Source organism: Typopeltis vanoorti, chromosome 26, assembly GCF_054136105.1.
Source record: "Typopeltis vanoorti isolate ZY-2024b chromosome 26, IOZ_Tvanoo_1.0, whole genome shotgun sequence".
Taxonomy (NCBI): Eukaryota; Metazoa; Arthropoda; class Arachnida; order Uropygi; family Thelyphonidae; genus Typopeltis; species Typopeltis vanoorti.
In genome coordinates this window covers 16,922,622-16,948,969 of record NC_143574.1, presented here as the reverse complement: position 1 = coordinate 16,948,969, position 26,348 = coordinate 16,922,622, and the positions used below count along the sequence as shown (strand labels likewise).

The window sequence follows — 26,348 nt, the reverse complement described above, 5'->3', positions numbered from 1 at the left end:
GTTCTCTGGCATCCAATATGGCCCATCTACCACAATGCACACAAAACTAGTGAAGATTATAAATAATAAATTGTGATTTTGGTCAACCAACAGTCTCTATGTGGTGTTAATTCTAACGTGTTCACCATTCACAGAAATCTCCGAAGCACTATAAGAACTCATGGTGAGTTGATGTTATTTAAAGATAAATAAATGTGAAGGGCTGAACATCAAGCAAGATATGTCTATTAATGCTGACATTCCTAATCAGATGAGGAACAATGATATGATCCCAAGTTCTTAAAATTTAACTAAATTTAATACTAGGAAATCATTAAAAACTACCAATAAATAGGAGTTGCTCTACTCAAAGAGCACATAATGCTACCAGGTTTCAACTAACTCAAACTAGTGAACAGACTTACTCACTCTATTTGAAATTGACAACTCTCTATTTACAGAATTTGGTTTGGGATGGGGGGGGTCTATAGTGTTGCAAAGTTCTGTAAATAGGGAGGTTATCAAATGGAGTGAGTAGGTTTGTTCATCAGTTTGAGTTAGTTGAAACCTGTAGCATGTATATGTTCTTGTTTCCTCAACAGCTGAAACTAACAAAAGCAAAATCAAGGCAAAATCCCAAACACTATTATTTGAGAAAAGAAAGCATGTTAAGCACATATCCCATAACAGGAAAGAATGCCTTGTTATAATTACAAGTTATAAATACTGAACTTTCATCCAAAGGCTTTAACTTTGTCTCATTTCCACCCAATACTACAGATTTAATCTACATTCAAACATCAATCATACTTCTTAAAGCCAAACAGCTACTGAGCAAAAAATGGAATGGATGGCGATTAAAAAATATGACAAAGACAAGAGCATTATCATATTAAAAGCTGACAAAGATACAAATGCATGTTTGCAAAATACAGAACTTAATTGGAAATACCTGACCCCACTTGGCATGCCCATAGTATGACCAACAATTTGCTTAAAGATTTTGTTAAAAGCCAGAAGAAATAAAAATATCCTGCTTCTAGACATCCACTAGTACCCAGAATTGATGGAGTTCCAAAGATGCACAAACATATCACTATGGCCCATAGCAGATGTCAGAAATTCACCCAGATATTTGGAGAGAAATTCTCTCCAAATATCTGATGATCATCATTTTACATATTATTATTATTATTATTATTATTCAGGCCTCCAAGGAGTCAAAAGACTCATCGAGGGAGGTCCTTCCTAAGACATAAAGTCTGTCAAGACTCATCGAGGGGAGGTCCCCCCCCCCTGAGAAACACAAAGTCTATCATACCACTCTTTAAACTCACTGACCGTTCTCGCTCCCACCACTCCATCAGGCAATGCATTCCACGGCTCAACCACCCTCCACACAAAGAAACCACTCCTTACCCTCTTGCTCACAGTTTCCTTTCGTAACTTCCAGGGATGGCCTCTTGTCATCACTCCTTCCCGATGTTCAACCAAGCGAAAGAACTCCCCAGTGTCAACCCTGTAACCACCTCTCAACAGTTTAAAAGTCTCAATCATATCACCTCTCCTTCTATCCACCAAACCCTGCAGTCCACATTCTCTCAGCTGATCCTCATAACTATCCTTGTACAGTCCTGAAACCATCTTTGTCATCCGTCTTTGTATCCTTTCCACAGTTAATTTATCCCTTTCAAATCCTGAAACCAAATCTGAGAACAATAGTCCAAGTGTGGTCTGATCAGAGACTTATACAACGGAATGATAACCCTCTTATCTCTGCAGGTCAGTGTCCTTCTCATAATAGCAGCAATCCTCTGTGTTACCTTCACCACCTTTGCAATATGTCCCCTAAACTTCAGGTTTCTATCAATCATCAACCCCAGATCTCTTGTCTCCCCTACTTCCTCCAGTATAGCTCCTCCCATAGAGTATGCAGCATCCCATCGATGTTTCCCAAACCTCAAGACCTTACATTTTGCTGCATTAAATTGACACCCCCATTCATTTGCCCATCTATCTAGCTTATTTAAATCCTCTTGCAGGGCTACCACATTTGCACTATTACTAATAATCCTTCCCAGCTTCGCATCATCTGCAAACAACTGAATATCCCCCTGCAATCCACTGGCTATGTCATTGATATAAAGGTTAAACAATATAGGTCCTAGTACCGAGCCCTGTGGGACCCCATTTGTAACCCTCTGCCTCCTGGAAACTGCTCCACCATACACAACTCTCTGATACCTATCAGACAGCCAATCCTGAATCCAGTTGACCAATCTGACATCCAGACCCATGTGCTGCAACTTAAATATCAGCTTATCATGTGGCACCCTGTCAAATGCCTTCGCCAAGTCTGAGAAAATTGCAGTATATGCCTTTCCCTCATCTAATGTTCTTGTAACTTTATTATAAAAGGCTAGCATATTGCTAAAACAAGAGCATCCTTTCACAAATCCATGTTGATCCTCACAGATAACATTACCCTCATCTGCCCAATGCTGTATACGGTCCCTCACTACTTTCTCCAAGATCTTAACAACTACTGATGACACACAGACTGGCCTATAATTAGACACTTCCAGTCTGTTACCAACCTTATGCAATGGCACTATCTTACCTTCCTTCCATTCCCTGGGCACCTTTGCCAAAGCCAGACTTTCATTGAAAAGCCACGTTAAAGGCACTGTCAATTCCCTAGCACATTCTCTCAAAACTCGTGGTGAAATACCATACAGTCCCACAGCTTTACTGACATCCAGAGTACTCAGTATCTGAAACACACTCTTCTCCTGTACCTCCAGACCTCAAACCAGTCCTATCCCTCTAGCATTAAAACTGACTCCTCTAGGATGAAATACTCCAATAAAGTGTTCATTGAACAATTCCACTATGTCCTCTGCATCAGTCACTCTATTCCCATTTTTATCCCACAATATCATTCTTCCACAGTCATTTCTCCTCCTACTGGCCACATAGCTAAAAAATTCCCTAGGATTTTCTTTGGATCTTAGGGCCAATCTCCTCTCATATTCCAGTTTCGCTTTCCTTACCACACTACTCACTCTTCTGGCCTGTGTCTTATATTCCTCACGCATCTCTTCACCTGTCTCCTTATATCTCTTCCATAGCCTCTTTTTCGCATGCAATTCCTGTTTAATATTGTTTGTCATCCACTTTACTCCAAATTGTGTCCTCTTCTTCACTCGTGGTATACAACTTACCATTGCTGATAACAAATATTCTTTCACAATTTCCCACGCACTAGTGATATCCCAGCCTTCCAATTCCTCCCTCCATGAAACTTCCTGAAGTTGACGTCTAAGACTATTATAATCACCTGCCTTATAATTCCACATAAGTTCCCGTCTCTTTGATACTCCTGCATGTCTATTCATTTTCCAAGTCAACACCATATGGTCACTCTCTCCAACTGGTGGGAGAGACGTCAACTCAGTTATTATCAACTCTTCTGATGCTATAACCAAATCCAAAACTTTTGAACCTCTTGTTCCCTCTGTTACATGTTGCCTAAGACATTTGTCCCTCAAGAATTCTAGAAATTTCATTCCCCTATTGCTACATGCATCTTCCTCTCTCCAATTTATACTACTGAAGTTAAAATCTCCCATAACAATCATTCTTCTTGCACTTGCCAAACTTAGCTGTCTAAACATCTCCTGGTCCCCATCATCTGTGCTCCTGGGTCTGTAGCAACACCCCACTAAATATCCTGTCTTGCCTACCTCTACCTCACACCATACGTTCTCAAAATCATTTGTCTCACTTCCTTCCAAATTCTCCACTCTTAGAGGACATAGGTCATCACTTATCATAAGCAGTACCCCACCACCACGCTTTCCCCTCCTATCCTGATGAAAAATGCTATACCCAGCGACTTCTATTCCTGTTGTTATATCCCCTTCTGTCAACCACGTCTCAGTGATCGCAATAATTTTTGGCCAGGCTGATGCTATCTGCGCCACTAATTCCTCTCCCTTATTCTGGATACTCCTGGCATTAGTATAAAGCATATAAATGCCATTGTTTCTATACCCAGCATTATCCCTTCTAGACTCCACTGGGCTCATTGTTACCTGACATTGTCTCCCTTCTCCCAAGTATCCATTCCCACAAGAGGCCACCCCTGCTATCATCCTCCCTGGGACACACTGACTCGTTCAGAACAGCAATCTCTCCAGATGCCTACATCCTTCCTCATTCAAATGTAAACGGTCTCTCGCATACAATTCCTCTCTTTCCTCAAACGCACTCCAAGCATCCACATATACCAGTCCTCTCTTGTCACACATTCTCGCTATTATGCCATTCAATATCACCACTCTTCTGCTCAGCTCATTATTATCATACCTAGGCAACACGCACACTATTTTTCCTTTCTCTGTCTTCTTCCGTACAGTCTCAAGCAAAAATCTCATATCTCTCGCTGCCCGACTTACATTACCACTCAAGTCATTCGTTCCTACCATCACAATCATCTCATCCACCCTTTCACCTCTCTTAATTGCCATAGCCACCCTTTCTATTGTTCTTCTTGGCAAACATTCCTCACGCATCCTATCTTGAACACCACGGATCATTGAGTCGCCATACATTATATCTCTTACCGTTCCCTAGCTTCTATTTTTCCATTCTCTCCTCTTCTTTCATTCCCATACCTCTCTCTTCTACTGTTTCCATTCTCTCCTCTTCTAACACTCCCATACATCTCTCTCATTCCCTCTCTCCTACTGTTTCCATTTTCTCCACTTCTAGCACTTCCATATCCCTCTCTTATTCTGTCTCTCCTACTACTGTTTCCATCCTCTCGTCTTTTAGCATTCCCATACCTCTCTCTCATTCCATCTCTCCTACCGTTTCCATTCTCTCCTCTTCTAGCACTTCCATATCTCTCTCTCATTCTGTCTCTCCTACTGTTTCCATCCTCTCGTCTGCTAGCATTCCCATACCTCTCTCTCATTCCCTTTCTTCTACTGTTTCCATTCTCTCCTCTTCTAGCACCCCCATACCTCTCACTCATACTCCCTAAATTCTCTCTCTCTCTCCTAATCTCATCTTTCATACTTCTGCTCTCATTCACAAGACATTCCACCTCCTCTTTCGACTCATCTATCTCCCTCTGCAGGTCAGTCACTCTTAATCTAAATTCACTCTCCCAAACAAAACCATCTCCTAAACTTTCACAGTCACTCACACCTTCCACACTATCAACTATTATTTTCTCATTCTCTCCTATCACACTACTTGTCTTCCTACATTCAATCCCCATTCCTGGAGCAACAAAGTCGGATATCGATATATCTAATGTACTTATTTCCTCCAACTGCCTGCATTTTGCGCACATACGCTCTCCACTCTCTTTAACAAGCCACATATGTAATCCCGAGACGCATACATGCCGCAAGTACTACATGCCACAAAGTCCCTTATGATATTGCTAATAATTGAGTTCTTAAATGGCGGAGGACTTGGCGTTATGCCACTTGCGACTGCTGCTGAATCCACCATCATTCCTTACTGCCGAGTAGCGTAATCTTTAATAATTATTCAATTAATAAATAAGAGGAAAAAAAGGACAAACATCAGAACATTTAAGTACTAAACATAATTAAATAAAATGAAATATAACTAAATACAGTAACTTAGCTTCGTTTTGTCTTCCACCGTTACGTGTTCGATTCCAACGGTCTTAAAATTTCACAAGATTTGGAGGCGCCGGGCATCGATCCCGGTACCTCTCGCATGCTAAGCGAGCGCTCTACCATCTGAGCTACGCCCCCATAGGAGACCACTTTGTCTATATGCTAGTGGCATTCAGGCAAGAAGGTTTCCTATGTAAAAAACACCATATATTTCACTGAAAAAAAATGAAGGATGAATATGAGAATCTTCTGATGTACTAGCGAGCTTAGATATCATTAGCCTACTCATTAATGTACTTAGAGAAGAACCATAGGTCTATTATAAAAGCTATTTCCACTGAATATGGTGACATTATTTGAACACTACATCAACATGTTCTTCCACTTCCAGGACAAATCCAATGAACAAACCCATGCTGACCATCAAGAAGAGGGTTTGGCAATGGACTCATCACTATTGAAATGCAAACATTTAGTCGTATTTGAGAAAAAACAGACCATAGAGGACTAGAGTTTATGACAAAAACTTGGGTTATATTATGTGGATGACATCTTTATTGTATGTCCATCCTAGCAGAACAGCTACAGGACTTTACTAATCATCTTAAGAACATTCATGCATGTATATATATAACAAGGGTGGCCACAATGTGGCTCGCAAGCTGCATGCGGTTTGTGTCCACATGCCTCTTCACGATCTACCAGGGAAAAAACAAAAAGAGGAACAAAATTAAAAAAAAAAAAACAGAGAAGAGAGAGAGAAAACAGGGTTAATAAAAATTACTGCAATAAAAAAGTTTAATTTGAAACACATTAAATGAAGTTTACTTTGAACGATTAGAATAATTTTAAAATCAAAACACAATAATTTTAGTCACTTATTTACTAGCAGAGACTTTCCTTGTATCCATTTTCTTAGTAAGCTCCTTAAAATTCCGTGTGTAATTAGTCAAAGCAGTTCTTATGAGCTCGTTACACCTTGCCATGTGTACACTCACTCCCACACCATTGCATCGGTCAAAGGTTGGGGCTCTTCTAAGTCTTATTGGAATTATTCTGGCTCCAAAAGGATGCATAGTTGGCCATCCCTGATATATAAAGTTCACTATTAAATCAGAAAATAAGAGATCCTGCCCCCCCCTTTTTTTTTAGACACTCTCCTAAAGGTTTTCTCATAAACTCAACTTTTCATCTACAGAAAGCCCATTCACACAGGAAGATACCTTCATGCACCATCCCAATAATCCATGATAAAAAACAGATAAAAATCCTATGAGACAGCAGAAATAAGTTATTCAAATAAAATATATCATCTATCTGCATATATCATCTCTAGCAGTGCAGAAAAAGAAACTAACAACTCTAACATGCTTCAATCTCATCAATTCACAAAATGGCTATGATAAAAAAAAAATGGTAAAGAACATCCTAAAACAGCCTCTTAAAAATGATGGTCATGACAACAGGAATATAGAGGAGCAGTACTCTTACATCCAACCTGTCACAGAGAAGTTCTCAAAGATATTATGAAAACAAAAAATAAAGATGACAATCTCCTCATTCACCACTGCAAAAACCAGGATATAAAATCATATGTTCATGTGGGATGCGTTTTATGGGACAGATACATGTCGGAACATATCAAAGATATAGAGAAGAAAAGGAAACAAATCAGGTCTAGCTTCACATAAAATAGAGGCAAATCATTAAGTCCTGTGGTAGTGTACAAAAATGGTCTATACTGATTATAATTTCTTTATAAGGACGTTTGTAGAATCATAGGAAAACATTTACAAAAACCCAATCATTTCTACAAGAAACATGGAATTATTCTACATCAGATCTGGTCTTGTTTCTTAGGATCTTGACATTACATACATCATAAGGAATCTTTCACGAACAACATTGTTAATCTATTTTAAATGTTCCCAACTATGGATACTATTAGCATGCTTATTGTAAACTCGGTGTAATATTGAGTAATTTTATTTCCCTCTCACTAAACAGAGTGTACTATAATGCACATGAAAATAGTGGAGATCTTAAATAATAAACTGTAATTTTGTTCTTCATGTGGCAAACATTCCAAGCAGTCTACATGTAGTAAACATACCAAACATTAATTCTAATGTTCTCTACCCCCAGAAGTCTCTAAAGCACTAAGGATGTGATGGTTCCATTTATGTGCCACCTTCCAAAACCTGATCAGCTGATTCTGGATCTGCACACTGAGTTGGTCTACTGAATTTTGAGAGGTTGATGACACTTGAGAAAGAGTAAAAAGTGGGTAACAAAGGTAATATCTGAAGCTGCAGCATATCCATCTGCAGCTTCAGATGGATATGCCGCAGAGCTTGTTATATAAAAAGAGAAGAAATAGTGATATTAAAGAGTTATTAAGAGGTTCCTAATAGAATGTACACCAGGAAGCTTTTCCAATAGGTGGAAAAAGGGATCCTTAGAAGTTGTATAAGATGAGAAGTAGGTTTTTTTCTTTTGTTTGCATTGTCAGAAAGGGTGGTTAATGTACAGATGGCAAATGAATTTAAGGTGAAATATGATAGACTGTAGCACTAATGCAATAAAGTGACACACAGATCTTCTGACTTCACAGAGATTTTGATAACAATTAACAATTATAGTACAGGATTATTCAAAATGAAGGAGCAGATTGTACTTGTTTATGAATTCTTTATTTTCAGCAATATAAACATGAGTTATATGTCACCAGACAGGGAAAACTGTTAGATATTCAGCCAGCCTATGTACCTCCTGTAATATGACACACAGCAAAACGATAGTCCATTTCTTGCCAGATTCTTTGTAACTGATCAACAGTTGTTGAATTCACTGCTGCTACACTTCGATGCTGAAGTTCTTGCAATGTGGTGGGTAGGGTGGCACATAAATGGTATCTTTAATGAATCCCCTAAGATAATAATTGTAAGGGGGGGGGGGTCACATCTAGGGACCTTGGTGGTCACTTGCATAACACAAGATCATTTGTCCCACTTTGACGCATCCGGCAGTTAGGAAGAGTTGCATTGAGATAATTATAGCCATTACGGCTATAATTATCTCAAGTGAAAGTGAGGCACAACTTCATCTTGCATGAAATGAAGTCAGCAGTCATCTTCGAGTTGAGAGAACAATCAGATTTGTAACATATCAAGGCATGACATCCCAATTAATGTTGCCTCGACATATTCAAATGGTTTCATAAATATTCCTGCAAGAAATGCAAGAAACATGTTCACTTTTTGGTGAGTTTCTTTCATGTTCAATGTTTACATGTGGATGTTCTGCTTCCCCATATTCTCACATTATGACAATTTACTTCACCACTTAAGTGAGATGTTGATTCATCAGAAAAAATTAGTCGTGCTGTGATGGCACAGCTCCATGTCAACCAACATTTTTATGCAAAACGTCATTTTTCTGTTTGTCTCCAGGATGTAGTGCTTATATTAACTGCAACTTGTGGCCTTTCATATGCAATCACTTCCTGAGAAACATGCCATACCACTGTTTGAGGAATTCCTAATTCCTTGTTTGTGTGGCTTGTTGATTTTCTTGGGCTGCATACGAATGCTTGTTGAATTCTTTCAACATTCGCTTTGGAAACATGTGAACAACCCGGACTTTTTCCTTTACAAATGCATCCTTCTTCTCGAAATATTTTGTACCATGAGTAAATCTACTTATGACAAGGAGATTCTTTCTTAAATTGAGTGTAGAATTCATGTTGAACTGTAATTATGGAATTACACTTTGCAAATTCAATAGTATAAAATGCTTTCTCCTGCAGAGATGCCATTTTTGTTAACTCTTTGAGCAAGCAACTGAAGGATCTTTTTGTTTCAAGGGCTTACAGTGCACTCTAGTAGCAAGAGCTTGCTACTAGAGTGCACCGTAAGTGGTGAAAAGTAAACTCTCGTAGTTTTCTCATCAGGTGATGTATTACACATGTTTGTATCAGTGGAAATAAAAATTTTGCAAACAAGTACAATCTGCTCCTTCATTGTGAATAATTCTGTATTTATGTATAATTAAACATTGGAATCTGCTTTTATATCATACCTTCTATAAGAATGCAAATATCACTCATACAAGCAGTTACTGATACACGCTCCTCAATTGAGTTTCCAACAAACACTGTCTGGCCAAAAGGTACTTTCTGAAATTTACCACTTTCATTCTGTCTAGCATCAGCAGAAAAATCCTACAAAGACAAATGAATACATGTTTGTTATATAAATTAATAAATTAAATATCCACTTATCAATACTAATAAATCATCATCATTATTATTATTATATTCTAACATTACCTGATTTCATGCAAAATCAATTTACAGACTACTAAAAACAGAAATTTATGAAGTCAATTGTCAAGGATTATTTTAATCAAAAATTAACAAGTATGGAAATTATTGCAATAATTAAAATAATTAAAACCAGAAAAATTGATCTAAATGTTTATTTATAACCATAATTTCTGATCATTTTTCAAAACCATTTTCAATGCAACTTTAATATTAAAAGAAAAACAGAATAACAATTAAAAAATCAGACTATATGACAAATATGAAATTTGTCGTAGAAGGATATACTGTAGTTAAATGTTACAAGCATGAAGACAGCAGCTTTATCTTCATACCATTACAGTCCAAAGCAAAAAGTCCAGTTGTATTGGAACATACACACAAATTAGCAACAATAATGAGGGGGTTTTTAGCAAGATTACTTCCAAAACTTAAGGAGTTTGAGATAGATCTAATTTAAATTTAAAAAAAAAATGACTATCATATGTATCAGATCTCTGTAACTTTATACAATTTTTCTTAAAAAAAAAGTTTATGTAGCACTTCATTATTTTTTTTTTCAATATAATTTAGTTGCCTTAAAGTAAAATTCTAATCCTGACAACCACTACTTGGAAGGAATCCACCTTCTTCCTCAAATTTTTTCTTCAACATAATGCACACATAACTACATGATTTTTTTAAAGAAATTCCTCTGTTATTTTCAAATTGTTTAATTTCCCTTTTTAGATGACTATTATGAGAGCTCTACTGTAATCATTTGGAATGTAACATTCAGGATCATTCCGTGTCCCCACTATAAAATTTATATTTCCATATTATTAACATCACACCTCCTTAGAGTCGAAAGGCTCATCATGGGAGATCCAAGCTCTCATGTCAAAAAGATCACTGAACCATGCTTTAAACCCACTCATAGTTTCTACATTCACCATCCTTTCAGGCAATGCATTCTACTCACCAACTACTCTCTAAGCAAAGAATTTCCTCTTACTCACACTGTCTTTTATGCAACTTCCAGGGATGAACCCCTTGTCCGACTCGTGCCTCCCTCTACTTGATGAAAAAACTCCTTCACATTAATCTGGTAACAACCCCTCACCAACTTATATATCTCAATCATATCTCCTCTCCTTCTATTTTGATCTATCCTCTTATCCCATATTTCACAGACCAAACACTGACTTAATGAAGCTTCTCTGGGTCATCTCTAAGACACCTTCATCCTCTTTAAAACCAAGCAACCAAATCTTCATTAGTTTATATTGTGATCTGATCATCTCAACCCTGCCTACCAAATTTCAAGGCCTTACACTTTGCAATATTAAACCAACAGCTCCACTACAGTCTATTGAGATTCTCCTGCTAAGCCACAAACCACCTGCTCTGCTCTTTGCAATTCTTCCTTACTTTGCATCATCAGAAAATAGATGCATATCTTCAGCCAAGCCTGTTCTGATATCATAGTTGAACAATAATGGTCCCAAAACAGACACCTTCACAATGCTGCTAGTGACCTTCCTCTTCTGGGATAGCCCCCCTTCCCACAACCCGCTGATACCTATCTGACAGGCAATCACCTATCCCATCTGTTTCAATTTACTCTCCAGCCTGTTGTGGCAATCTATCAAAAGCCTTTGCATATATATCACTGCATATGTATCCATATCCTTATACAGTAAATTCATCACCTTGGAATGGTAAGACAACAAGAGTGCTAAAACATAACCTTCTCTTAAACCCATACTGCATCAGAGAGAATATTACTATTATCAATCCAAGAATTGGATTGATAATAGTAATATTCAATCCAATTCTTTTTCCAATTCAATCCAATTCTGTCTGTGTGGTTAGCCTAGTGGCTTTGCAACCATATGCCTGGGGAAGGAGTGTCCTGAGTTCGATTCCCGTCGCTGATGGGAAGAGCTTAAGGATCTTCCTCAGCCATAGCCAAGTCAGCCGGTCTTGGGCGTGGACAGCAGGGTTTTCCCCCCCAGTTTATCTGGGGTTTTTCATCCCACAAGCAGGCTAACCAGCCCCCTGAACACACGGATCTACAGCCATAAATATTTAACCCCCCATGAGGGGAGGGCTCAACTCGCCCCAATAGGGACAGGGGAGAAAAGGGAGGAAACTCCATATGAATAAATAAATAAATCCAATTCTGAATCCTAGTCTTCACCAACTTTTCTGATGCCTTAACAGCAACCCCAGATAAACAGAATGGCCTATAATTTGCAGTCTCAGTCTTGTGCCACCCTATCCTTGTGAAGAACAATCTTCCCGCTTTCCATCCCTCTAGTACTTGCTCTGTTGCAAGATCCATGTTAAACAGGTGTGCCAAGGGTGCCATCAATTCTCTGAAGCATTTCTTCAAGACATGCAGTGATATATTGTCAAAAGTCCTACTGTCTTATTAACATCAAGTTCACTTAATTTCTCATATGCTTCATTGTTCACTCACCATCAGTCCCTCCTCCACCATTCACACCAAACTGCCCCCCCCCCCCAGCTCTGCTAGCATACCATTCATTATTTTTGTTCACTAAGCCAATTTGCCTATACATTTGTATAGGAAACTTAGTGTCACCAACTTAGTGAACATTTTTTTTTCCTATTAAGTTTTCGAGATCCAGAAGAAAAAATTTTGAGCTCAGCCCTTTTACACTTCTTTTATCAATAACTCATCATCATCTTCTTTATACCCTCTTTTACCTTGCGGTGTCGAGGGTCCATTGTTCATCGGACCTCAATCCGTTTACAGGATAAGGTGGTCAGCCCTATGCCCCGGTATATCCTATGGCTTGTAGTGTTAAGTTCTCAAGGCCAGTTTGCCTGCTGTGCGGGATGAAAAACCCCAGAATAAACTGAGGAAAAAACCCTGCTGTCCACGCCCAAGACTGGCTAACTTGGCTATGGCTGAGGAAGATCCTTCAGCACCTCACGTCACCGACGGGAATCGAACCTAGGACACTCCTTCCCCAGGCATATGGTTGCGATGCACATAGCCACTAGGCTAACCGCACGGACTCTATCAATAACTGCCATAATCAAATAGTCCTGACCTTAAATGCAAGGATGCTTTTCCCATATACAAACTTCCCTAAAAAATTCAAGTTTTTTTTTTTTTTTTTAAATATATTTTAAATTAAATGTTTATATAGAACTAAAACTTCATGACAGCAGGACATCGGCTTTTACATTTTTATATGTAAAAAAAAAAAAAAAAGCTTCTCTTTCAGCTTGATCTGTACAGTTGCAGGAAGAAAGTCAGTCTGAATAATGGTACATAATTATAATTATTATTGCACCCTCCGTGAAGTCGGCAGAGTCATTGTGGGAGGTTCATTCAACTGACATTATATTTATCATACCGAATCTTAAAATTCTTAACATTCCTTGCATTAACAACACATTCTGGTAATGCATTCCATTCAATGACAATTCTTCATGTAAAAAATCTACTCCTCACACCCCTCTTCACCACACTCTTACATAACTTCCAGGGATGGCCAATGGTTTTTCCTCTCTCACCTCCTCTTTTTATAATCTCATTTGGGTTAATCCGATAAAATCTTCTAAGTAATTTAAATATCTCTATTGTATCATTCCTTTTCCTCATAGAAAGTTTTTTACCTTGGGTATTCTATATGTTAAAGATACCAAGTAATTTTTTAAACTTGGTTTTAATCTTTTTTTCCGAAGTAAGCAAACAGACAAGTAAGTCAAGTTTGCGCCTGAAACATAGTTCAGGTCTGAGGCAACTGATGGTAAAGGTTTTGTAAGCTCTGATCACTTTCCTTAGTATTTCCCCTAATGCAAAGCACATCTCCCTTGTCGAGATGTATGATGCTATGCATTAAAGGCACGGGCCACTACCCAGACTGGTTTCGACCTTTATTGAGGTCTCGTCAGTGGGAGCCAGACCCAAAAATGTCAAGGTTGAAGTAATGCAGAACTTATAAATTTTACCTAAACAAGTTGTCACAAGATGCTTTGACCTTATTAAATAATAATCTCAGGATGAGAGAAAGATGTAGAAAGTTTTTTACCTTGGTATATTATATGTTAAAGATACCAAGTAATTTTTTAAACTTGGTTTTAATCCTTTTTCCCAAGTAAGTTTGTTTTAATCCATTTTCCAAACAGACAAGTAAGTCAAGTTTGCACCTGAAACATAGTTCAGGTCTGAGGCAACTCGTGGTAAAGGTGGGGTAAGCTCTGATCACTTTCCTTAGTATTTCCCCTAATGCAAAGCACATTCCCTTGAGGAGATGTATGATGCTATACATTAAAGGCAAGGGCCACTACCCAGACCTGTTTCGACCTTTATTGAAATAGTGGGAGCCAGACCCAAAAATGCCAAGGTTGAAGTAATAGAGAGTTTATAAATTTTTTTCTTAAACAAGTTGCCACAAGGTGCTTTGACCTTATTAAATAAAAATCGCAGGATGAGAGAAAGATGTAGAACTATGTTTCAGGTGAAAACTTGACTTACTTGTCTGTTTGCTTACTTGGGACAAAGGATTAAAACCAAAAATTGTAAGTTTAAAAAATTACATGGTATCTTTAACATATTCCTTTTCCTATCCACCAAACTCTGTAATTCACATTTCTTCAACCTTTTTCCATAGCCAGCATTCCAAAGTACTGATATTGTCAACAGTCATTCATCTCTGGACTTTCTCCAATGTTTCCACATCACACTGAACACCAGGTAAAATAGGTCAGCCCACACTTCCACAATAGTATAAGTGTGGTGTGACCAGTGCTTTATACAATGCCACAACCACTACTTTATGTCTACATGTTAGAGTACTTCTTATCATAGCAGCACTACGATATGCAGCCTTTGCAACACTTGCAATATGCCCTCTAAACTTGAGTCTACTGTCAACCATCACTCCCAAATCTCGAATCTCATTCACTTATTGCAGTATGGCACCATCAATTAGTACATAGCCTTATATTTCGGCACTCTAAAATGTAACACATTGCACTTACTATAACCCTACTCCTTTGTCCAAGTCATAAATCTATTCAAATCTTCCTGAAGGGAATTAATATCAGTAGTGCTACTTATAATTCTTTACAGCTTTGCATCAGCAGCAAACAATTGAAGACCCCCAGTCAGTGTCATTATATATCATTTACAAACAAGTTAAACAGCAGTGGACACACTGCTTGTTATCCTCTTTTTTTTTTTTTTTTGACAATACTCCATATACACAACTTACTGGTACTATTCAGAATGCCAATCTTCGATTCATCTAATATACTATCTATTCCCATCATCTGCAGCTTGTGCACCAACTTATCATGTGGTAATCTATCAAACACTTTTGCAAAGTCCAAGAATATCACCATATATGATTCTCCCTTATCGAACACACGGTTACAGGAAAATTCATCAAAAAGCGAATTCATCGCAAGACAATTCACTGAAAATTTTAAATTTTCGATAATGTTATGTTAAAAGTAATCCATTTAGAACAAAAACTGAACCATGCAGACAGCTTCTTGTACCAACAACTTCTACTAAGTCATTTAAGTCAGAGTTTTTGTAATACAGTACATAATTTGGACATATTATTTCATTGTCGCCCCAAATATAGCTGAACTGAAAACTGGAAAGGATCAACATTTTCTTGTAAAAGTTTCAAATGGCGAATCTGAGTAAAATTCATCCCATAATAATTGCTGTATTGAAGTCGCATGTTACTACTAGCAACAATAATAATAATGAAGCCCGCATAGTTCAGTCGGTAAAAACGAAGCCATTTAGTTAGAAAGACCTGGGTAGTTGGATCCCATTTATGCATAATTTTTATCAGTCCTGTTCTGCTAAAGGTAAGTTAGCAGGCATAATATAGATACGGCTGGGCTTTTCTTTCGGAAACAGGCAAATCAGTCCCATGAACAGACATGAAACAGTTATCGGACAAGAAAGACTATAAGACCCATATTGTTCTATAATTTTTCCCTATGAAAGTAGCATTGTAATCTCCTTATTCACGGTTCAGGTTTTGTTCTAAATGGATCAATTTTCTCATAACATTTTCGAAAATTTTAAATTTTGGGTGAACTGTTTTTTCGATGAATTGCATTTGTGACGAATTGTCGTTCGATGAATTGTTCATTCAATAAATTGCCTTTCGATGAACGCTCCGGATACCGAACACACTTGTTACCTTATCATAAAATAGAAGTAAATTGCTAAAACAGGACCTACTCTTTACAAATCCATGCTAACCATAATAAAGAATGTCATGTTCATCAGCCTGTATTCTATTCCTAACCAATCTCTCCAACACCTTGTCACAACTGCTATTATACAGACTGGTCTATAATTGGAAACTTCTGCCTAGAACCATGCTTGTGGTACTATTCTGCCATCTTCACATTCCTTAGGAACCCTACCCGCTGCAAGATTTTCATTAAATAACCAAGTCGGAAACTTTATGTACGCTTTGCGGAGTGCGGTCGGAGTGTGGTTAGATGATAATAAAGGATTGAATGTGTGTAGAAAATGTAGGGAGAATGCGGAATTGAAGTGTATTTCGGATCGTGAGTGTGATATTTTTGTCAACCTTCAGAATGAAGGAAATAGGGATATGACAAGAAACGGCAAGGTTGTACATGAAAATTGTGAGAGTGTGAATGTAGAAAGTGTGAATGATAGTATAAATGGTTTCTCAGAGAACAAAAAAGATGAGATAGATGCATTGAGTGAGATCGCGTTGTTGAATAGTGCGATAGAAAGAGCAAAACAGCAGCTAGAGTGTATGAACAAAAGTAGACTGAATGAACCAACCAATAATAAAAGGTATGACAGGAAAAATAGACGTATGAATGTGAACATGAACAAAATGAAGGATAGAGTGCTGTATGGAGACTCGTTAGTACGAGGTGTTTTAGTAGAGGATTTGACAAAATCGTACCAACCTGGTGCGACTATAAAGGACGTAACTGCGTCTATTAGAGAGCAAAAGGAAAGGGTGAAAGAAATGATTGTTGAGGCAGGTACGAATGATTTGAAAGGAGATAAAATGGAAATGATAGAAGACCTGAATGAATTGTTTGAGGTAGCAAAAGAAAAGAGTGAGAGAGTTAGAATGATTAGTCTTTTGCCATGGTATGACAGTGAAATGTTTAAAAGGAGGGCTATAATTGCAAATGACTTTATGCGTGGGTTATGTATGACGAGTGGTGTGGAATTTGTGGATGTGTGGAGTGAGTTTGATGGACGAAAGGATCTATATAAGATGGATGGCTTGCATTTGAATGGTTATGGTGTAAGAAGATTTGAGAAAGTGTTGCTGAATGTAGTGGATGTGCAAATTCAGGGAAACTAGATTTGTTAGGGGGGGGGGGAGTAGAGATACAGTCCTTATGGAGGCAGTTGAATGTAAGAATTAATATAATATGCCAGAGCAAATAAAGACAACATATCTGAGTGGGATAGTTAATATAAGGCATCAAGGTAGGATTGGGGCTAATGGGGGTCTTAAATTCATGTACACTAATACTAGGAGTATTAGGAATAAGAAGGAAGAGTTTGGCTGACTGTAGATGATATAACTAGTGGGATTGAATGTGATGGGTATAGTGTGTTCAGGAATGACAGAGAGAATAAAATGGGGGGAGGAGTATTGTTGATGATAGCTGATGAGCTCCAGCCAAGGAGAATAGAAGTTGAATTGCAGGATAGAGAAAAGAGCACATTTGAGGCCATTTGGTGTGAGATTGTGGCTAGCAGAACTAAATATACAATTGGGTGCTGCTATAGACCAGGAGATGGAAAAGATGGTGGTGACAGTATGCACAAGCAAATAGAAGAAATGGGTGGAAGGAGGGTGATTATTATGGGAGATTTCAACTATGGTCGCATTGATTGGAGTGAGGACAGGACACACGGGAGGAAGGAACTGGATTTTATGCGGTTATTAAGGGATAACCATCTGCGACAGCATGTAATGGAAAATACTAGGGGTCAGAGAGTGCTTGACCTAGTAATTACATCTGAGGATTTGGCTGTAACAAATATGACCACATTGCCACCAATCGGTGAGAGTGATCATAGGGTCTTAACTTGGGAGGTGGCTAAAGGTGTAGAATTTTCAATTAAGACAGGGTACATGTGGAATTATCGGGCTGGAAAGTATGACAAGCTTAGGAGTTTGATTGGTTCAGTGCCATGGCATGTACAACTGCAAGGACTAGTAGTTGATAGTGCATGGGAGGTAGTTAAGAAGTGCTTGCATGAAGCAATGGACGTATACCTAGAGTATACGTCCATTGCTTAATGTATACCTAGAGTCCGAATAATAAATCAAGTAGGGGTTAAATGGATGAATAACACCATTAAGCTTGAGTTGCAAAAAAAGAAACAACTATGGAGGGAATTTAAGGAGAAGGGTGACCGGCAGGCACATGAACGGTATAAAGCGCAGGCCAGAAGGGTGACGAGTGTGGTAAGAAAAGCAAAAAAGGATTACGAAAGAACATTGGCCATGCAGGCTAAAGAGAATCCTAAACAGTTTTTTAGATATGTAGCAAGTAAAAGGAAAAATGTACATGGCAGATTGATTTTAAAGAATGCCGATGGTAGGGAGGTAACTGAATCAGTTGAGATAGTTGAGTTACTGAGTGAGCACTTTGCAAAAGTATATCATCCAGGTGGTGACATTGCAGAAACGAATAAACCAGTAGATTATACGGGAATTGTGGTTAATGAAGTGGAGGTGAGTAGTCTATTGCATAACCTCAATGTCGATACATCTGTGGGATTGGATGGTATACCAGCTCGTGTTGTACGAGAAGCAGCTAAAGAATTGTCAGTACCCTTGACCATTTTGTCTAATTTGAGTCTCGGGTCTGGGTTAGTCCCGAGCGGGTGGAAAGAGGGGAAAATAGTTCCACTGCATAAAGGTGGTTCCAAGACTGCTGTTGTAAATTACCGACTGATTAGCATATCAGGAATCATTGTCAAGGTCTTAGAGAAAATAGTCAAGAGGAAAATACAAGATTGGATAGAAGAAAATGGGATACTGTATCGGGGACAGCATGGTTTTGTGAAGGGTAGGTCATGCCTCAGTAACTTGCTCACGTATTATAACACAGTGACGGCTGAACTGGATAAGGGTAATGGGTTTACGGTGATTCTACTGGACCTTGCCAAGGCCTTTGACAGGATTCCACATGGAATTCTAATCAGTAAATTGCAGCATATGGGAATGGACATAGGGTTGGTGAGATGGATAGGAGGGTGGTTGACGGAGAGATATCAGAGAGTGGTTTACTCGGGAGTAGAGTCCACAAGACGGCCTGTGACTAGTGGTGTGCCACAAGGATCTGTTCTTGGACCACTGCTGTTTAATTTGTTCATAAATGATATAGGAAATGATCTGAGAGGAACAGTTCATTTGTTTGCGGATGATGCGAAGTTGGGTAGGGCAATAGTGAATGCAGATGACGTCAAAATTTTGCAGGATGATTTGGATAGATTGGAGGTCTGGGCTAAGGAGAATGGATGTCAGTTTAATGTGGCAAAATGTAAGGTTATGCATTTTGGGGTGAAAAGATTGGCGGCAGTTTACTGCATTGGTGGAACCGTGCTCCAGGAAATTGATGAGGCACGAGATTTAGGAGTGTTGGTAGATAAGGAATTGAAATTTAGGGGACACATTGCAAAAGTGACCAAAACAGCTCATCAAATCACTTGGTTGCTGAAGAATACGTTGACAAGCAGAGACAAGCAGGTTATTGTTCCTCTGTATCGAGCCTTGATAAGACCCCATCTAGACTACTGTGCTCAGATTTGGTCACCTAGGTTTCTTCTTGATGGGGAGGAGGTGGAGAGGATCCAGAGGCGAGTGACCAAGATGATAGCAGGTCTGTGGAATGAACCGTATGAGAACAGGTTGAGGATTTGTGGGTTGCAAAAATTGGTTGATAGGCGGAGGAGGGGAGATATGATTGAGACATTCAAATTACTGAAGGGTTTCTATAAAATTAATTCAGAAGATATTTTTGAGAACAGGGCTGGTTGTGGGAGGACTAGGGGACATCCATGGAAACTGGGTAAAAGTGTGGTTAGTAAAGGTGTTAGAGCTGGGTTCTATACTTTTAGAGTAATGAATGAGTGGAATGCGCTCCCTGAATCTGTGGTGGATGCTGTGACAGTGAATGAGTTTAAGGATAGGTATGATAGATACTGTATGAATGTCAAATAGTTGTGATGAATATGATTTGGGGCCTCCCTCGATGAGTCTAATGACTCCCTGGAGTTGCCCGTAATAATAGTAATAATAATAAGTCAAGGGCATAGCCAACTGTTGTGCAAATTCCTTAAGAATACATGTTGATATGTCATTCATTTCCAGAGAAGTATTAACATCTAACCCAATCAACAAGTGATACACCTCAGATTATTTCACTTCCAATTTTCCTAATACTTGCCTCCTTTCTATATATTGCGCCACATCATTTACACCAGTAATATGGTAATACACTGATAAAGTCCTCGTTCACTAATCCCACTATATCCTTTGCAACTGTTATTCTGCTGCTGTGACTATCCACCAGTTTCAACCTGCCATAATTATTCCTTCTCTTGCTTGCCACACAGCAGAAAAATTCCCTTGAGTTAATCTTGGCCTGACCAGCCAATCTCCTCTCATAATGCACCTTTTCTTTCTTTACCTTACTCATCACCTTCCTAGCTTGCACTTTATATTCTTCATGGCTCCGATCACCACCAACTGTCTTATACCGCCTCCATAGCATTTTCTTTTCCAACACAGCTTGCTTGATTTCACTGTTCATCTATTTCACCCCTACTCTATTTACTCACTTGATCCTTGGTATGCAGTTATACATTGCTTGTGCCAGCTACTGCCTTGTGAATTTCCATATACTGTTAACATCTTTTCTGCTCAGCTCACCTCCCAACATGCTGATGCCAATTGACTACAGAGTTTCGTATAATCACCTGCTTTATACATCCACATATATCTATTTTTGTAACCTTTTCTTGTTTGACCACTTCCCAAACAAGTACCTCATGATCACTCTCACCAACCGGCAACAGTTTTAACACCTCATTAACAACTACATCTTGTGAAGTTATCACCAAATCCAAAACACAAACGCCTCTAGCTGCTTCAGTCACATGATGCTTAAGATATTTATTTCTCAGAAACTCAACAAACTCACTCTCCTTGTTCCCATACACTATCACCTCTTTCCATTCTATATTCCTGTAATTAAAGTCTCTCATCAGGATCAACTTCTTTTTACATGCCCAACCAATTTGTCTAAACATTTCACAATCAGTATATCTACATTCCCTGGCCTATAACAGCATCTTATCAGATATACTATTCTGTTAATTTCAACTTAACACCACATAGATTCAAAATCTCTGCATTCACTATCACCTCCTGCACTTTGTGGACACAATTCCTCTGCAATCATTAACAGCACTCCACTTTGCCTCCTCTTTTCGTTTCTATCCTTCTGGAAAATTATATATCCTTCCATTTCTATTCCTGACATCACATATGCCTTAGAAAACAAAGTTTCACTTATTCCAATTATCTTTGGGCATACTGACTCAATCAATGCAATAAACTCAGCTCTCTTGTTTTGAATACTCCTTACATTTGTGTACAAACATAACAATCTCTGTACTTTTGAGGCCATTCTACCAGCACCAACATTCTCTATTCTAGCTGCTATACCACACCTCTCTCTCTTTGATCTGACCACTCCTGTTTCCCGGATCCTGACTCTGATTTCCATTCCTGTCTCATCCTCACCTTTATACATCCCATCACCTTGTGCTGCTGCAACCACATCTTCAATCTCGTATCCATCTTCCTCCTGTCATACAATCCATTTAGTTGTGCTATCCTACTTCACAAGTAGACTCTCATCCTCCTTTACTACATTAACTTATTGACTCTATGTCTTCTCAGAAAACAATAACCTAGCTAAATGCGCAAAATCAAACCCTTTCAAATGCAATCTTCAACTTTAAACCATTCCAACTTTCCTTCAAATTCACTCAATATGTTTACAAAAATTGAAAAATTACAACAAATTTACAATTAAGAACACTGAGGTCTCCAAAGTAGATTACTTCATTCTTTTGGATAATTAGACTGCATAAAATCAATCTTCAGTAATAAATTATTAGAGAATGTAAATTATGAGGACAGACAGAGTATGTGGACTGCAGACATTGGTAGACAGGAGAAAGACAGGTGATATGATAGAAGTCTATAAACTGAGAGAGTGTTATAGGATACTGGTTGATTATATGAAAGTGGGAAGAGGGCAAGGGACATCCATGGAAGTTAAGTTTGTGTGCAGTTAAGAAAGCAATGAGAGATAGATTTTTCACTCATGGAACCATGAGCGCATCTAGTATGAATGAGTTCATTCAATTCATTTCGTATGGTGATTCAAAAGCCGTGAGCCACTTTTACGGGGAGGTAGGGCACCACCTCAATTCCCTCCTATTTTTATCTGGGCTCGGGACCAGTATAGCTGAAAATTTAGACTTATGGCTAGAAGGATTGTCTTAAGTATTCCTGACTGTATCCATGTGTGTTCACGGGGCCGGTTTGCCTGCTTGCAGGATGAAGAACCCTGCTGTCAACACCCAAGACCCTTAAGCTCCTCATGTCGTCAATGGGAATCGAACCTAAGACACTCCTTCCCCAAGCATATGGTTGTGAAGTGCATAGCCACTAGGCTAATCGAGTGGACACGAATGAGTTTATGAGGGTAGGTGTGACAATTGGTGTGGATGACTAATGGCTTTCCTTGAGGAGTCTGACTCTTTGGAGTTCTGATGATGATGATGATAACTTTTTAATTAAGTGTTTATATATAAAAGCAGCCATGCTAACCGGTATCGAGTGCAAGGGTACAGTATTTTTAGGAAGGATAGACAGGATTGGAGAGGAGGGGGGAGGGGGGGGAGCTGCTAATGATATCAATGACTTGAATCCAGTTAGAGTTGAGGCCTATGAGTGAAATACTAGTAACAGTTTTTCATGTGGCAGTGAGTTTGAAGCCATCTAGTGTGAAGTGGAGTTTAACAAGATTGAATACATAGTGGGTTGCTGTAACAGCTCTGGTGGATCGATTGCTAGTGATGAAGAAATACATCACCTAATAAATATGATGGATGCCAAAAGAATAATTGTAATGGAGGATTTCAATTATCCGAACATTAATTGGGTAGCTATAAAATTGTGTGCGAAGAATGAAACTGAATTTCTTGGGCTGTTGTGAGACAACTTGCTCAAGTAGCATATGACAAAAGGAACTCATGGTCAAAGAGTGTTAGATCTAATTATAGTGTCAGAGGAGGTTTCAGTTAAAGATGTAACTATTCTGCCTCCAATTGGTGACAGTGAAGTTGATCACTGTCACCAACTGGAGGCAGTACTCATTAGAGAAGTGGCTAAGTTAATGAATGTTCCATTCAGAAAAGTTACATGCTGAACTACGAAGCAGGAAATATGACCACCTGAGGGTATGCTGGGCTCTGTGGCATGGACTTAGTTGTTGGATGGGAAGGATGCCAATAGTGCATGGGAATTGTTTAAAAAACACTTAAATTATGCGATATCGAATGTGGCCCTAGAGTTCAAAGAATACAGTAGGAGTAAAATGGATGTGTAATCTAATTAAGCAAGGGATTCATAAGAAAAAGATGATGTGGAAGGAATATCGTGTGCATAAGGTTGATGTCAGTTATGATAATTATAAGCAGCAAACTAGAAGAGTCACAAGTGGAATATGGAAGGCTAAGTCTGAAAAGAAACTGGCTCTGCAAATTAAAGACAATGCAAAAGAATTGTATCATTATGCTGCAAGTAAAAGAAAGAATGAATTTGAAAGAATACTACTGAATGCAGATGGTATGTCAGTGACTGATGCAGAAGCGACGGTTCAACTAATGAGCAGCCAATTTGCTAAAAGCTGTCAACCTGGTATGTGTGCAACATTGAACTCACTGCTACCTCTTCACCATACCAGGAAACTCATGTGGATGAGGAGGAAGTACTAGAGCTGTTGCACAAACTGAATATGAATTCTGCAATAGGAACTGATGGGATATCAGCACAGATGCTAAAAGAATGTTCAACAGAATTGGCTATTTCTTTGACCTGGTTATATAATTTGAGTCTCAGAACAGGGAAGATATCCCTCCACAGGAGTGAAAAGAATATATGGTAATTCCATTGCACAAGAGTGGTGCAAAGACCAATGTATCCAACTATCAACCAATCAGAATCTAAGGAGTAGTGGTGAAGATTTGGGAAAAGTTGGCTATGGCTCACATTCAGAAATGGTTTGACAGAGAATCTCTACTTTGCAATGAACAGCATGGATTTACTAAGGGAAAGTCATGTTTTAGCAACTTGCTGACATTCTATAACAATGTTACCATTGAACTAGACAAGGGGAATGGATACACCATGATACTTTTCGATTTTGCTAAGGCTTTTGACGGAATACAGCATGGAAGACTACTGCATAAATTGGAGAATATTGGTTTGGGTTATAGACTTCCTTGAAGACTTCAGTGTTCATAATTCAGATTTAATTATGTGCTGTAATAATAATCTAACATAAATTGTTCACTGTAAAATATCTGCTATTTAACAATTTTATAGTCTTTTTTTTTTTAATTTTTAGTGATGTGAAATATTTTTCTAAAAAAAAATTCAGTTCTTTTTTTATATAGAAACATTTAATTCAAAACTATTTTATTATTATTTTTAATGGCATTTCTTATTACTGCATATCTCTTTGGTTATTTTTATCCCTGAAAGTTAATTTAATGAAACTCAAAAGAGAGAGAGAGAACCTTATAACTGACTTTCATCTTGTAGTTTTACTGATCATGCTTGAAAGACAAGCTTCCTTGCATGTTTTTAATAATTTCTGATTTTATTACTCAAAAAAAGAAGGAAAAATTTTAGTTCTGTTTTATATATAAACATTTAATTAAAAATTTAATTAATTTGAAGCATTATCAATCAGTAGTAATATGTTGTTTTGTTTTAATAAGATAATGTCATATCTGTTCATACGTCACATGGTTATTATACCATCATATGCTATTTAATTAGTCCTACAGAATGGAGACAAAATTATATGTACCATATTCCAAAAAATAGAGAGATAAAAGTTGGCCAAATTATCCCACTGTCTTCATCTTAATTTATTGCTTTTGAAAATACTGCAGGATGTCACCAACAGTCAGCTTCTTCACTTTCTTGATATCCACTAATTAATAAGTGATTTCCATATCCATAGCATCCACTGTAAATTTGATCCATAGTAAATCTTCAAGCCAACATTAATTGTTGTCATTTGACATTTACAAGGCTATGCTAGCTCCAACTGGGAACTAGCGTAGAATCCTATTTACCAGAATACCATCTTACAGTCCACTTCCTGTCTTTTGTAATTAGATTATCATTTTACTAACTGGTTGTTCATTGTATGTCATGGTGGATGATTTCTTAAGATTTCATATTAGTGGCAGTACTGTACTTTGCACTTAATGCATGCTCTTCTTCCTATGCACAGTTTGCTGTTGATACAATTCCTCTCTTCCTTCCTTCCTTTTAACAGTGAAATGTTACAAGCCTCAAGATCTTTCATAACCAACGATTTTCTTTAAACATTGACCTTCACCAGCAGGATAAGGCCAACCATGTCAACTTCAAATCTACAAAACACAAGTCTATCTTATTTCACAGAAAAGATCTCATTTCACTTTCTAGCGATTTGAGTATTACCATATCTCTAGGCGAGATCATATTTTGTTTTGTAAACTGCTTTGCACTCCTAGTTTTTCCTGGCACAAATATCACATTCAATGCTTGATTTCCAAAAAATTGTGTCCTTTCCCACTCCAGCCATTACAATTTTTACATTTCGGATTTATATATACTAATACTATATAAATTCTAAATCTGATCAAACCAAGAATACTGTTTTGACATTTGAGATGGTGCACCAAAAACTTCACTAACAATGCTTGATGCTATTTCAGATTCCAATTAATGATAACCCCTGTCTCACAGATTCACTCCAAACATTTTCTCTCATCTTATAGATGTTCTAATACTGTGCATTTCCATGGGTTCTGTTCTGTTGAATACTGTAGTCATTTTATGACTGTGAAAACAGGAGCAGCTGCAAGCTGTGTGTTTTGTATCCACATTTCAGATTCAAACCTGACAACCAACTTGTAGTTCTCTTCTTTCATCCATCTTCCTTTATCCTTTTAGAACAATCTTCTTTGCACCATTTTCTCTAAGGAATCAAGAAAGGCATTAACATTT

At 38.1% G+C, this 26,348-nt stretch overlaps 1 protein-coding gene and 1 non-coding gene across 2 annotated transcripts in view; both read right to left on the bottom strand.

The window, feature by feature from the left end:
• LOC150092364 (uncharacterized) overlaps positions 1 to 26,348 on the bottom strand; it is a 295,890-nt gene that overhangs the window by 44,619 nt on the left and 224,923 nt on the right. The window contains exon 17 of the mRNA XM_090414851.1: positions 9,723 to 9,864. Coding sequence (XP_090270977.1) covers positions 9,723 to 9,864 — 142 coding nt within the window. The remainder of the gene's footprint in view (positions 1 to 9,722; positions 9,865 to 26,348) is intronic.
• Positions 5,708 to 5,780, bottom strand: TRNAA-AGC (transfer RNA alanine (anticodon AGC)). Its single transcript has one exon. It is a non-coding gene; the product is annotated as a tRNA-Ala (tRNA).